Source organism: Neoarius graeffei, chromosome 10, assembly GCF_027579695.1.
Source record: "Neoarius graeffei isolate fNeoGra1 chromosome 10, fNeoGra1.pri, whole genome shotgun sequence".
Lineage (NCBI taxonomy): Eukaryota > Metazoa > Chordata > Actinopteri > Siluriformes > Ariidae > Neoarius > Neoarius graeffei.
In genome coordinates this window covers 26,483,098-26,498,797 of record NC_083578.1, presented here as the reverse complement: position 1 = coordinate 26,498,797, position 15,700 = coordinate 26,483,098, and the positions used below count along the sequence as shown (strand labels likewise).

Here is a 15,700-nt window from a genome sequence, read left to right as displayed (position 1 = left end):
GAAGTTTCAGCACCTCTGAATTAATAATCTAAGTGAGCGTATGTAAATATTTGACACTGCATGCATAATTTTGACCATGTGTTGATTTCAGAAAACCCAAAGAAACTTAAAACGTGTGCACCAAATTCTAGTGGTTTTTTTAATTAAAGCTGTATGCTGTACAATCATTCTGCCACAGAAAAAGAACAGTTCAAAGAAATTACTGAAAGCCCAAATATTGCCATGACATTCATATCCAAGATGACATTCATGTCACTGTATGTAAACTTCTGACCACAACTGTATAAAAATAGCCTACAGAACGAAATTTGCTAAACTAAATCAGCAATTATTTTACCACAGATGAATGTAATAATGTAAGAACCAGTGATTTAAGTGAGCCAGGACACACCGGTACGCAGTACCACCACTTCTAGATTTTAATCCCTGGCGTACCGGGACTTTTTACGGCATACCAGGATTTCTCACAAGCTCACAGTACCCTTTCCTGTCCTCTCCGTATCAGACTGTCTCTTGGCGATTCATTATGACATTTAAACTACATTACCCAGGGTGCACTACGCGATGCTCGACGCTCACTCGCTTGTTCAAGGAGAAGTCGGAAACACCAAACGGGAAAAACACAGAAACAAAAACAGGACCGTAATGTTGGCATGGCTGCAAAAGGGCACAAAGAGAACGAGAGTCGAAATGGAGTCGGATGACGATGCAGCTCTTTGACAGTCAAATTCTACCGCGACAGAAAATGCAGGTGGCGAGCGGCAAGCTAATACTAGCACGTTTGCTAACAGCGAAGAGCCTGTTGCTATACCAACTGCGATGTTAACAATAACCTCCTTCAACATGAATGGCCAGACTGTTGGTCAAAGGATCAAGTACAGTATTTTTGCTCACAGAACTTATTTGTAAAGACAAAAAGCTTGGGTGCAAGATATGTAGCCGCCCAACTCATATGCCAACAAGTGAATATGGGGAGTACTAGCACTTTTTTTTTTTCCACTTAAAGCACTGGTATGAACAAACAGTGATCGGCTGAGTGAATTGCAGTGACCTCGAGTTTAACAAATACCACAAGCTGACATTTTGTTTCAAAATCTAAGAGAAAATGTGGGGGCGTCGTGGCTCAGGTGGATAAGGCGCCATACCATAAATCCGGGGACCCGGGTTCGATTCCGACCCGAGGTCATTTCCTGATCCCTCCCCATCTCTCTCTCTCCCGCTCATTTCCTGTCTCTACACTGTCCTATCCAATTAAAGGTGAAAAAGCCCAAAAAATATCTTTAAAAAAATCTAATGCCGCTTTTCCACTACAAACGCGGCTGAGCCGTGCCGTGCCGAGTCGAGCTGAGTCGGGCTGAGCGGGGCTGTTGGAGTTGCATTTCGACTACAACCGCACTGAACCATGCTGGCTGGAAGTTGGTGGACACATTGGGTGGAGTTAGCGAAAGTGGGTGGACGTCACGTGATGTCGTTAAGCAGCGCAAACAGTGACATCAGTGACAGTGGCGGAACAAGTCAGAGCCGGGCCGGGGGCGGGGCAAATGACCGGGCCCTTTATTAAAGCTTATCATAACATCATTTTAGGCTACAAAATGTCCGCAACTGCGGTGTTTACCAATTTCAACACTACCGGGTGCAACTATGTTATTTAGTACATCTAGTCCTTCAAACGAACATGTAACTCAGAAACAAAAAACATTAGGATACTGTACATGGCTCATAATAAAACATCAATAGCCTATACTGCGCACATTATTTGAAGGGCATACGAATGAGCGCTCAGAGTGGTGACAGGAAGAGTCAGAAATAAAAGGAGGGCGGTGCAAACCTCACTGAATGCACTGTGTTTACCAATTTCAACACTACGGGGTGCAACTATGTTATTTTGTACATTAAGTCCTTCAAACGAACATGTAACTCAGAAACAAAAAACATTAGGCGACATACTGTACATGGCTCATAATAAAACATCAATAGCCTACTGCGCGCATTATTTGAAGGGCATACGACGAGGCTTGCGCTCCGCGAACTCGTCCACGATGCTCTGTATGTCACTGATTCAGTGAGCTTTTAAGCGGTAGTCTCACGACCCGAATAGTAAACAATAAACATGGAGGACATGGAGTCGTTAGTGTTGCTGGTCTTGGTGCTGTGGCTTGTTGTCACCGACAACGCGGACAGATACTGGCAAGAGCGTATAGATGAGGCGAGGCGCATAAGGCTTCAGAAATTCTCGTAATTCATAATTATTCTCCTTCCGGGTTTGCGGTGTTTACAGATCCCAGCGCGCTCGCGGGGCGTGTGTGGGCATGTGAGGACACGCCTCCTCACCAATCAGTGCACAGGGGAGTGTCTGCTCACGCCCCCAACCTCAGTCGGCACGGTTTGGCTCGCTTCAGCCCCACTCCAAAACGGTGCGAGTTTTAGGGGCTAAGCAGGGCTGAAACGAGCTGAGTCGTGCTGGTTTTTGGTAGTCGAAACGCGAGCCGTGTCGGGCTGAAGTGAGCTGAAGCGAGCTGAAGTGAGCTGAAAAAGGGTAGTGGAAAAGGTCCATATGAGAAAATGTGAAAATTTTCACCATGAAGGGGTCTCCCAGGCCACCACATGTATTGTATATTATGGCACCAAAAATATAAGAATCCTGTCTCACCTGCTTTGGACTTCAATGCAGTCTTGGTAAAGGTGATCATACATGCAGATCTTTAGGTCCATGCTTGGCTTGGTCACCCACACAGGAACACTCTGAGCCACTCCACAGGCTGACACCACAATCTAGATATTAAAGAGAGAGAAAAAAAAAAAGTGCTGTTCGGTTCACAGTTAAGACCATTATGATGAAAAAGTGTACTGATTTTTGCAATACGCCTTACCGGTTCACAGTTTTGTTGTGAAAATCTGATCTTAATATCTAGCTTCGTTTCTCCTGGGATGGTTGGTGTGAAAATGATGGGCAGTTTGACGCTAGCAAATGGGTCCACCTCACCCTCAAGCACCTGATGAGAAAATGAATGTGCAAAGTTGCATGCTAGCTTCTGGAGTCTACTGAAAACATTTTTTTTTTAAATACAAATTCAGGCCCGCAGAGACCTCAGCACCTAATGACTAACGATCAATCAATACAAGAATATCCTGGCACTTCCTGGCTAATATTTCAGTCTTTTTTTTTCCTTTTCTCATACATTTCTTTAAGTGACTGCAGCTGCTATTATATTCTGCCTTTCTCATGTTTTTTTTCCTCGCTTTCTTTTTATTTTTATGCCAGCCGAATCCTAGTTATGACTGAATCAATCACATGGGCAATTTTCTGCAATTAACCAAGGTTGGCTGTGCTTGTGTAGCATCAGTATAATCCATGCTCCAGTGTAATTTCAGTGTCTGAACAGATACTGTACGCCTCTCATAATAATCAACAGGGCATTAATACATAAACTAAGAGATCACAGAGACATAGCAGACATGGCCACAGCTATCTCCTGTATGAAGACACCAAGGTTCACACATTGGTAGTTTCTCTCTCTTTCTTTCTTTTTTTTTTTAAACCTCCCACATAACCCACATCTCCACCTGTCAAATTCAATATGGAAACAAAGACCTCATGATAACGTAGTCTACCATGGAGAAAAACTTTCATTCCAGGTTCTCAGATGATCTCAGAACAGCTAAAGAGAATAGCTGTCACAGAAGCAAGAGAGAAGATGAAAAAATTAATCAATGTAACTCGAGTCAGAATAGTTTATGGAAGAACTGAAGTAGAATATTCCAGAGATTAGAAATGAGACACTGGTGTAGTACACATTGATCATTTATAGTACATGAGCATTTCACTGCATGTATGATTGTGTACGTGACAAATAAATCTGAATTTAGTATGACGTAGGTCACATTTCTGCAATGAGGACCTCGCTAAAAATGAAAATACCTCATTATTGTTGTCTTTTCTGGTGCTGTATTTGGAAATCTATGGTCTTACATGAGTGATATGAATGTATTTTAGACACATTCCCAACTTATGTGGTTGGGAAATGTCAGACCTGTCGCCAATTTCTCATTAAAATATGCCTGTGGCTAAAAACCCGAAAGTAGAAAGGGTAGACAGGGTCGCTGCGTTTTACCTTCCAAAAGTGTACATCTTTATATATGCCTTTTATATGATTTTTTTTAAACTATCTATGATTTCAGTCAATTACCCTGACATGATTGATAATAAATGTGATGGGATCTCCTTATAACCAGATTACATGCGATTACACTTTTCTGCCATGAGGAGTTTCTCCATGTGTGGTCAGGAGCAGTTCAAAGAAATGTGAATATGAAAGGTTTATTTACAAAACTATGCAAAAGCAAGCTCCAGGTCTGTTTCTATACACAACAGTTTAAATAATGACGTGTGGATGAGTGAGTGAGGGAGTGATTTCAAACACAGTATTGGACTTCCTGAGCAAAAAAGGATATAAACAGATAACAGGAGCTGTTATAAAGGCATCTAGAGGCATCTGTATTTACCTAAAGGGCATTTGAATTTGTTTTCAGTCGCTAATCTACCTGAACACTCAGTAAACAAAAGCAAGTTTTATCTTTTTGTTCACCCTGAAGGCAAAAATGGAAAGATTCAGACACATCTGATATATAAACATAATGCAGTGTTTTAAGTTGTGAAACCTTTCGCATGTTTCTAAAAATATTTAAGCGTTTGACACATCCAGGGAGAAACTTACTTTACCAAGGCTGATTTCAGCGATCTCAGACTCATGGTCTTGCTCAACCTCTGTAACCTTACTCTGTTCCAGACCATTATCTCCTGAAGCCTTGACACCTACAGATGTATCAGAGCTGGTTAGGGATATACAATACTCAAATCACAGTTAATACAAGTTACTAGTCAAATAGATAAAAACTCATACAGTGGTGCTTGGATGTTTGAACCCTTTAGAATGTTCTATACTTTATATATTTATTACAGGTCTCCTCTCATCTCATTTATCCTGTTCTACAGGGTCGCAGGCAAGCTGGGGCCTATCCCAGCTGACTACAGGCGGGAGGCGGGGTACACCCTGGACAAGTCGCCAGGTCATCACAGGGCTGACACATAGACACAGACAACCATTCACACTCACATTCACACCTACGCTCAATTTAGAGTCACCAGTTAACCTAACCTGCATGTCTTTGGACTGTGGGGGAAACCGGAGCACCCAGAGGAAACCCACGCGGACACGGGGAGAACATGCAAACTCCGCACAGAAAGGCCCTCGCCGGCCACGGGGCTCGAACCCGGACCTTCTTGCTGTGAGGCGACAGCGCTAACCACTACACCACCGTGCCGCCCTCATTACAGGTTAAAAAAAAATTCAACCTCGGAGCTTTTTTTTTTGACCCCGATTAAAATGTTTTTTAATCGAATGCATAATTTCCAACCTATGTAAAGTTTTGGATTATCTAAGCTTCTTAAAAGGGAATTTGCATCACTTGTTTTGTCTCTCTTCCATCCACTTCCTCTCTGTCTACACCTACTTAGTATTTCTTCTCATCTGTTTGTCCTCTCATCTGTTTGTCTACCTATTCAGCATATATATATATATATATATATATATATATATATACATATACACACACACACACACACACACACACACACACAACCCCGATTCCAAAAAAGTTGGGACAAAGTACAAATTGTAAATAAAAACGGAATGCAATAATTTCCAAATCTCAAAAACTGATATTATATTCATAATAGAACATAGACAACATATCAAATGTCGAAAGTGAGACATTTTGAAATTTCATGCCAAATATCGGCTCATTTGAAATTTCATGACAGCAACACATCTCAAAAAAGTTGGGACAGGGGCAATAAGAGGCTGGAAAAGTTAAAGGTACAAAAAAGGAACAGCTGGAGGACCAAATTGCAACTCATTAGGTCAACTGGCAATAGGTCATTAACATGACTGGGTATAAAAAGAGCATCTTGGAGTGGCAGCAGCTCTCAGAAGTAAAGATGGGAAGAGGATCACCAATCCCCCTAATTCTGCGCCGACAAATAGTGGAGCAATATCAGAAAGGAGTTCGACAGTGTAAAATTGCAAAGAGTTTGAACATATCATCATCTACAGTGCATAATATCATCAAAAGATTCAGAGAATCTGGAAGAATCTCTGTGCGTAAGGGTCAAGGCCAGAAAACCATACTGGGTGCCCGTGATCTTCGGGCCCTTAGACGGCACTGCATCACATACAGGCATGCTTCTGGATTGGAAATCACAAAATGGGCTCAGGAATATTTCCAGAGAACATTATCTGTGAACACAATTCACTGTGCCATCCGCCGTTGCCAGCTAAAACTCTATAGTTCAAAGAAGAAGCCGTATCTAAACATGATCCAGAAGCGCAGACGTCTTCTCTGGGCCAAGGCTCATTTAAAATGGACTGTGGCAAAGTGGAAAACTGTTCTGTGGTCAGACGAATCAAAATTTGAAGTTCTTTATGGAAATCAGGGACACCGTGTCATTCGGACTAAAGAGGAGAAGGACGACCCAAGTTGTTATCAGCGCTCAGTTCAGAAGCCTGCATCTCTGATGGTATGGGGTTGCATTAGTGCGTGTGGCATGGGCAGCTTACACATCTGGAAAGACACCATCAATGCTGAAAGGTATATCCAGGTTCTAGAGCAACATGTGCTCCCATCCAGACGACGTCTCTTTCAGGGAAAACCTTGCATTTTCCAACATGACAATGCCAAACCACATACTGCATCAATTACAGCATCATGGCTGCGTAGAAGAAGGGTCCGGGTACTGAACTGGCCAGCCTGCAGTCCAGATCTTTCACCCATAGAAAACATTTGGCGCATCATAAAACGGAAGATACGACAAAAAAGACCTAAGACAGTTGAGCAACTAGAATCCTACATTAGACAAGAATGGGTTAACATTCCTATCCCTAAACTTGAGCAACTTGTCTCCTCAGTCCCCAGACGTTTACAGACTGTTGTAAAGAGAAAAGGGGATGTCTCACAGTGGGAAACATGGCCTTGTCCCAACTTTTTTGAGATGTGTTGTCGTCATGAAATTTAAAATCACCTAATTTTTCTCTTTAAATGATACATTTTCTCAGTTTAAACATTTGATATGTCATCTATGTTCTATTCTGAATAAAATATGGAATTTTGAAACTTCCACATCATTGCATTCTGTTTTTATTTACAATTTGTACTTTGTCCCAACTTTTTTGGAATCGGGGTTGTATATATAAAATTTTATTTTATTTTTTTATACTTAACCAGGATTCTGACTCGCAACCTTCTGATTCTTAACCCAACATCTTAACTACTAGATCAGCGACGATTGCAATGGAAGGCGTGATATATAAATTTTGAATTTATTAATGAGTCCAGTCTTATTACGTCATCGAGTAGTTTAAAATACAAAGCCTTCCCAAATCCGAACCCTCAACCGAACTGCAAAGTACTTTTGTTTGATTATAAAATACAAAGTCTTTCCAAATCCTTTCCAAAGGACCAAGTATAATATTTTTGTCTTATTTATTTAATTGAGTTCTCTTTATCTACAACTTTTAGGGCTTAGGTGAAAATCTGATAAGGTCATATTTATGCAGAAGTAGAGAAAATTCGAAAGGACCGTATTGCACCACTGTATTGTTATGGTGAACTTTTAAATATTACATGTTTTAAATTCTCAGAAGAGTTCTTTTTTTGCATAAACGTAAAGCGAAATGCAGATCAAATTTTGTGTTCACCTGATTCCAATTCTGTTTGAGTAATGCAGTTAGCGGTTTCTCCCTCTGGTTGAATTTGTTCCTCATGACATAAAGCAGCAACTTTCACACTGCTGCTGTCACCAGGTTCCTGATACAAGCAATAATATTCAAACGCTTAGAATTGTACACTGATTATCAAATTAATTTAGACACATCTGTGTCTCTGGACAGATGTTAATTTGATGTACTTCTGGTGGCTAATTGGAAAAGTTACCTGTTTGCTAGGAGAGGAATGCTGGGATAGATTGTGCAACTGAAGGCAGTTTGTGGAGAGGGGAGTCAGTGAATAGCGAGTACCCAGTGCCCCCCTGTTGGTCAGGGTGATTACCCGTGAAATTGTCTCCCCGACCACATGCGTGCCAAAGTCAATGAGGCTGCTATCAACAACCATCTGGGGAAAAGACAGAAAAGACATAACATTCCCAGCATCATCTTATCCATATACTTATGAATATGTGACACCAGAATTACTTGCAAAAACATTTAACAGACAGTAGTCCTCACCTCACATTTTTTTGTTCTACACTTGATTATGACAGAAAAGGGGCCAGTAGATGACTGAAACTGGATCTCACCATCCAAATCTTCATTAAGCTGAGAGAGAGAAAACGTACAGTATGATGCAAGTTCATGTATTTGATTATTTAGGAGGATGTTAAATGAGGGCGGCACGGTGGGCCAGTGGTTAACACTGTCGCCTTACAGCAAGAAGGTTCCGAGTTTGAACCTCACGGCTGACTGAGGCCTTTCTGCGTGGAGTTTGTAGGTTCTCCACGTGCTTGCGTGGGTTTCCTCCGGGTGCTCCAGTTTCCTCCCACAGCTCAAAGGCATGCGGATTAGGTCAACTGGCTACTCTAAATTGCCAACAGGTGTGAATGTGAATGGTTGTTTGTCTCTGTATTAGCCTTGCGATAGATTGGTGACCTGCCCAGGGTGTACCCTGCCTCTCACCCAACGTCAGCTGGGATTGACTCCAGCTTCCTCTGTGACCCTGAGAGATAAGAGGTATAGATAATGGATGGATATAAAATAGGTACCCCATGGGTACATGTGACTTAGGGTGCATCAGTTGCCCCCTAAAAATGAAAAGTTCCTCCGATCATGATGCATTTTTGTTTTTATGTTCCTTTTGGTAAGAAAACACACTGGGTGAAATATTTTGACAAAATTCAAAAGTTTAATGGTGGCACCAGGAACTCAAAGTTATGGAAAAAGCTGCTATTTTATGACTTTTATGACAAAATTTCGATCACTTTTCATGAAACATTATGGCACCTTATAGACCCCTTCGCATGTTTGTAAAAAAAACCGACCGTTGCCAGGATGCACGCGCAGCCTGGACTCAGAAACAATGGCGCTGCCCATAGACCGGCATTATGAGCTGTCAGATTATGCAAAACAATTGTCGTTACAAGATTGAGAATGCTACATAAATAAGTTAACTCTAACAAGTGGACATCGCCTACCGGATCCGTATTTAATTAAAGAGTGGACAGACGATGTTAGTAAGTTCCCTGGTATACAATAGCCAGATATATACTCGTACCTTATTGACAAGACTTCAGTGTACACCCACGAAAAACTTCGTGCCTACAAGTCTTTAGACGCATATGATTATGTTATGTGCGGGCATGTACAACTTGATTAATAATGGGACATTCATATTCATTTTGTTTTAATCAAATTATGCCAGTGATGTGATGGCAATGTGGCTTTAGCTACAACAGCAAATACCAACACTAAACAGCAATTTGCAGGAGGTAATGGCATGAAAGGAATGATAGTGTAAAGAGTGCAGCTAAGAGAAATCAGAGCTGCGTAAAAAGCGAGAGGCAGAGAGCAGAAATGAAACTGAACGGGGCGGGAGCTAGGTTAGAGCAGTCAACGCAAGTTGGCATTTAGCGTGAGGGCACACAATTTTACCTTTCCATCCTTGCTTTAAAATTGTGATTTTCGGCATACGCAAATAATGATGGCACAAAATCTGGACTGCTTGAGTCAAGCGAGACCTCTCCTACAAACAAAATTGCATGCAAAGCTAACATGCTAACAATATTCATTACATTGTGTAACTATGACCCAGCTAATCAGACAAACGTTACCAAAGTATTTTGCTACATCAATAAACGAAGACTAGAAAGAATAAAAAAGAAAGATTTAATAAATAGCCTGATCTTACCTGTGATGAAGTGGGCGCTGCAAACCTGCGCATTTTTGATAGTGCTTTCATCCCAGTCTACACGTTTGATGGCTTGTAGCCATAGACGTCGGCGATTTTTTTGGAATGGGTGAGATCCTGCTGGAATTCTGTATATTTTAACCCCATCACTGCTACGATTCTGACACCCGACAACACAACAACTAGGCATCGCTGAGTCTTTTTTGAGTCCAGGCTGCGCGCGCAATTTCCGCTTACGTATGAATGACGTTTACTGCGAAGGGGTCTATAGAGTATACCAAATATCTTAGATACACATTTTTAGTACATATTCTAAATATATTATCAAGCACGGTTTGAGTTTTAGCTGTTCATTGAATCATTGTTCAACTACTTTTAAACAATACAAATGTATTATGAATCACATTAATGCTTCTCAATCCCTTCCAAAGGTTCTTAACATGATCTCTGGGTCACAAGAAATCAATAAATGGAGTCCAACATTGTGATTCAAACCTTACGCGAAAACATAAAATAAGCGTTTTTTGGCAAAAAATGAACCTCATGGTGCCGCCATTAGACTTTTGAATATGGTCAAAACATTTTACAGGATGTCTTTATTGGTGAAAAGGAACACCCAGACAAAAATGCATCAGATTTTATGAAAGTGAGGGCAACTGATGCACCCTAATGTGGCTACTGCTTATAAATAAAATTGTTTTTCGATACCATTTCCAGACAGTAAATATAGCATATATACATGTTATCAATGATACTCGCCTCATTTCTTGCAAGCATCACCAAGCTGTGCGCAGCATCAGGGCTTGGAGTATTTTGGTTACCAATTTTGTTTACAGTGTTTTGTTCAAAATACAGTGATGTGAACTATATTTTCAAAATAGTAAGAAACCACTTGTTCATGAATTGTCTTAGAAGCATTAGTTAGTACTAATGAGCACATTATGGCTACGTTCACACTGCAGGCTGAAGTGACTCAAATCCGATCTTTTCGCCCATATGTGACCTGTATCCGATTTTTTATTGACAATATGAACGACACAGATCCGATTTTTTCAAATCCGACCCAAGCCGTTTGGATATGTGGTCCTAATTCCGATTCCTATCCGCTCTTTTCATATGCGACTTCAGTCTGAACCACCAGGTCGCATTCATCTGACTTACACGTCATCAACAAGCCACAAACGTCACTATTCTGCGCTGAAGTAGGCGGCGGGTCTCTCAAAAAAAGTTACAACAACATGGCGCATAATCACGGGCGCAGATAGAGGGTGGGATTCGTCCCACCCAGATTTAAATTCACCTCGTTCGGTCCCCCCCACTTACAGTGGTGCTTGAAAGTTTGTGAACCCTTTAGAATTTTCTATATTTCTGCATAAATATGACCTAAAACATCATCAGATTTTCACACAAGTCCTAAAAGTAGATAAAGAGAACCCAGTTAAACAAATGAGACAAAAATATTATACTTGGTCATTTATTTATCGAGGAAAATGATCCAATATTACATATCTGTGAGTGGCAAAAGTATGTGAACCTCTAGGATTAGCAGTTAATTTGAAGGTGAAATTAGAGTCAGGTGTTTTCAATCAATGGCATGACAATCAGGTGTGAGTGGGCACCCTGTTTTATTTAAAGAACAGGGATCTATCAAAGTCTGATCTTCACAACACGTTTGTGGAAGTGTATCATGGCATGAACAAAGGAGATTTCTGAGGACCTCAGAAAAAACATTGATGATGCTCATCGGGTTGGAAAAGGTTACAAAACCATCTCTAAAGAGTTTGGACTCCACCAATCCACAGTCAGACAGATTGTGTACAAATGAAGGAAATTCAGGACCATTGTTTCCCTCCCCAGGAGTGGTCAACCAACAAAGATCACTCCAAGAGCAAGGCGTGTAATAGTCGGCAAGGTCACAAAGGACCCCAGGGTAACTTCTAAGCAACTGAAGGCCTCTCTCAAATTGGTTAAGGTTAATGTTCATGAGTCTACCATCAGGAGAACACTGAACAAAAATGGTGTGCATGGCAGGGTTGCAAGGATAAAGCCACTGCTCTCCATAAAGAACATTGCTGCTCATCTGCAGTTTGCTAAAGATCACGTGGACAAGCCAGAAGGCTATTGGAAAAATCTTTTGTGGACGGATGAGACCAAAATAGAACTTTTTGGTTTAAATGAGAAGCGTTATGTTTGGAGAAAGGAAACCACTGTATTCCAGCATAAGAACCTTATCCCATCTGTGAAACATGGTGGTGGTAGTATCATGGTTTGGGTCTGTTTTGCTGCATCTGGGCCAGGACGGTTTGCCATCATTGATGGAACAATGAATTCTGAATTATACCAGCAAATTCTAAAGGAAAATGTCAGGACATCTGTCCGTGAACTGAATCTCAAGAGAAGGTGGGTCATGCAGCAAGACAACGACCCTAAGCACACAAGTTGTTCTACCAGAGAATGGTTAAAGAAGAATAAAGTTAATGTTTTGGAATGGCCAAGTCAAAGTCCTGACCTTAATTCAATTGAAATGCTGTGCAAGGACCTGAAGCGAGCAGTTCATGTGAGGAAACCCACCAACATCCCAGAGTTGAAGCTGTTCTGTATGGAGGAATGGGCTAAAATTCCTCCAAGCCAGTGTGCAGGATTGATCAACAGTTACCAGAAATGTTTAGTTGCAGTTATTGCTGCACAAGGGGGTCACACCAGATACTGAAAGCAAAGGTTCACATACTTTTGCCACTCACAGATATGTAATATTGGATCACTTTCCTCAATAAATAAATGACCAAGTATAATATTTTTGTCTCATTTGTTTAACTGGGTTCTCTTTATCTACTTTTAGGACTTGTGTGAAAATCTGATGATGTTTTAGGTTATATTTATGCAGAAATGTAGAAAATTCTAAAGGGTTCACAAACTTTCAAGCACCACTGTATAGGGAGGAAAAAATGTCTATGCTGTCTTTCTTTGCATAAGGCAAACCTCACGGAAAAATCAAAAGACTAATTACCATTCGGTTTATTGAGGTGCACAGCAGTGTATACATAGTTGCAACAACTCACATAAAACAAAGACTGATATTCGGTTGGTTGAGCTGCGCAGACTGCACAGGTTGCGAGCTCAAGCTTGGTTGCTATGGTAACCCACAACAAGTTTGACAGGCATATCGGGGTTGGGGTTGGTTTGCTGGCAGCTTTGTCCCCCCCAGTTTTTTGTCCCCCCCAGTTCAAAAAACGTATCTGCGCCCCTGCGCATGAAATCAATGCGAGGGACGCTTCGGGCTGTGAAGGTTCTGAATCTTCTCAATGGAAGGACGCAGAGGTTAGGGAGCTGATTTCCATTTGGGGGGATACAGCTATTCAAGCTAGATTGGATGGGTCATACCGCAACCGGGCGGTTTTACTTCCGTAAACACTGGCCATGCTCACTGCGTGTGACGTCGTCGTATCCTGCAATGCGCATGCGGAACACTTTTAGGTCGCTTTTCGTTCATACTGAGGATCACATACAAGTCGCATATATTTGTTAATGTGAACGACCTCACAAAAAAATCGGATTTCACAAAAAAATCGGAATTGAGCATTAAGCCTTGCAGTGTGAACGTAGCGTTTGTTTCACAAGTGTAGTGTAAAGACTCTAAAATAAAGAATAAAATTAAAACGTGAATAGCAGACGTTTGATATCGGCTTTTCAATATATCTGCCAAAAAGCTTAAAAAAAAAAAAACTTACAAAACCTTTCATTTGACCTTTCAGAAGGACCAAACAAAAGCTGTGATAATCCAAAAGGTAAATTTTCTTAAAATAAAGACCACTTCCTTGATATTGAATCAGTAGCCTTGCCGAACCACAAGGTGAATTTCGTTTGTCTTTATCTGCTGATTATCTTCCGATACTTCGAAGTTATAACGAGGTTTCTCTTATTTCGTTTCTGGTTCTGATTGGTTCCGAAGTTTATCAAGAAGTAGAACAGGTAATCGAACTTGATCAGGATAAGTGCTGATTGGTTACGAAGTTTCGCAACTGTTACATTCATTCTTACAACATGATGACATCGTGGCTTCGCCACTCGTTCTTGTGTACCTTTGAAAATGCAAGATCAACTGTTCGGCTTGCGAGATTATGATTCGCCGTTCTGGCGATTGTAATGCTTATGCATATGCACATGCGCAGTGCGCTATTGTTACACTCATTCTTACATTTATCACAATTGTAATTAAAAATATTTTTGATTAATTTAATTGATAACTGGATAATAAGCTGCCAATTTATGCATGTTAAATGTCATATGCAAAGAAAATGCAATTTGTAATAATTTTCTTATTTCTCTTTAGTTACAGAAAAGAACATGCAGATCAACCCATAGTACAGATGTGTTTCATATAAATTTTTTTTTAATAATTGGAAATTAGATCTCATTTCCTAAACTGCGAACAGTTCCACTTCAGACTAATGCCGCTTTTCCACTACCAACGCAGCTGAGTTGGGCTGAGCCGTGCGGTGCTGAGTTGGGCTGAGTCGAGGTGAGTGGGGCTGTTGGAGTTGCATTTCGACTGCAACCGCGCTGAACCGTGCTGGCTGGAAGTGGGTGGACACATTGGGTGGAGTTAGCAAAAGTGGGTGGACGTCACGTGATGTCGTTAGGCGGCGCAAACAGTGACATCAGTGATCTTTTAAGCGGTAGTCTCACGACCCGGACAGTAAACAACAAACATGGAGGACATGGAGTCGTTAGTGTTGCTGATCTTGGTGCTGTGGCTTGTTGTCACCGACAACGGCAACAGATACTGGCAAGAGCGTATAGATGAGGCGAGGCGCATAAGGCTTCAGAAATTCTCGTAATTCGTAATTCTTCTTCTTCCGGGTTTACGGTGTTTACAGATCCCAGCGTGCTCGCGGGGCGTGTGTGGGCATGTGAGGACACTCCTCCTCACCAATCAGTGCACAGGGGAGTGTCTCCTCACGCCCCTAGCCCCACTCGGCTCGGTTTGGCTCGCTTCAGACCCACTCCAAAACCGTGTGAGTTTTGGGTGCTAAGCAGGGCTGAAGCGAGCTGAGTCGTGCTGCTCTGAGGCAGTCGAAACGCGAGCCGTGTTGGGCTGAAGTGAGCTGAAAAAGGGTAGTGGAAAAGGGCCATAAGCTGTCATAAGTGTTACATGGCTTATAGTACACAGATCATCCAAAAACATTAAAACCACCTGCCTAATATTGTGTAGGTCCCCCTTGCACCTCCTGGATCTGGCCCATCAAGGCATAGACTCCACAAGACCTCTGAAGGTATGCTGTGGTATCTGACACCAAGACTTGAGCAGCAGATCCTTTAAGTCCTATTATTTGCGAGGTAGGGCCTTCATGGATCTGCCTTGCTTGTCCAGCACATTTCTCAGATGATCAATCAGACAGATCTGGGGAATTTGGGGGCCAAAATCAACACCTTGAACTCTTTGTTGTAGGTACAATACACAGTTAGTTTAAGAACTACAACAGTCCCTTTAAGGACTACAACTCCCATCACCAGCTTCCGCATTGACCTGTGTCACGTGGGGGCCGGAATCACCAACGTCACATCCTACATGAAGGCATAAGAAACCCGGAAACTCCTAGCTCCGCCTCTTTTGGCGCCGTGATTCAACACGGACACAAGGAGAAATCGCTCGCTCCGCGAGCAAACCCAAAAAGACGTCTTTTCTTTTCTTTCTTGCAAGAATCAGAGTTTCGCGCTTTTCTTTGTTTACCTTTGGCCACGGTAG

The 15,700-nt window shown here is 41.6% G+C and overlaps 1 protein-coding gene across 1 annotated transcript in view; it reads right to left on the bottom strand.

The window, feature by feature from the left end:
* Positions 1-15,700, bottom strand: part of cfap74 (cilia and flagella associated protein 74) — a 153,080-nt gene that overhangs the window by 85,526 nt on the left and 51,854 nt on the right. The window contains exons 15-20 of the mRNA XM_060931648.1: positions 8,280-8,369; positions 7,990-8,166; positions 7,755-7,863; positions 4,716-4,813; positions 2,871-2,993; positions 2,651-2,772 (exon numbers count right to left, since the gene is read on the bottom strand). Of these exons, the coding sequence (XP_060787631.1) occupies positions 2,651-2,772; positions 2,871-2,993; positions 4,716-4,813; positions 7,755-7,863; positions 7,990-8,166; positions 8,280-8,369 (719 nt within the window). The remainder of the gene's footprint in view (positions 1-2,650; positions 2,773-2,870; positions 2,994-4,715; positions 4,814-7,754; positions 7,864-7,989; positions 8,167-8,279; positions 8,370-15,700) is intronic.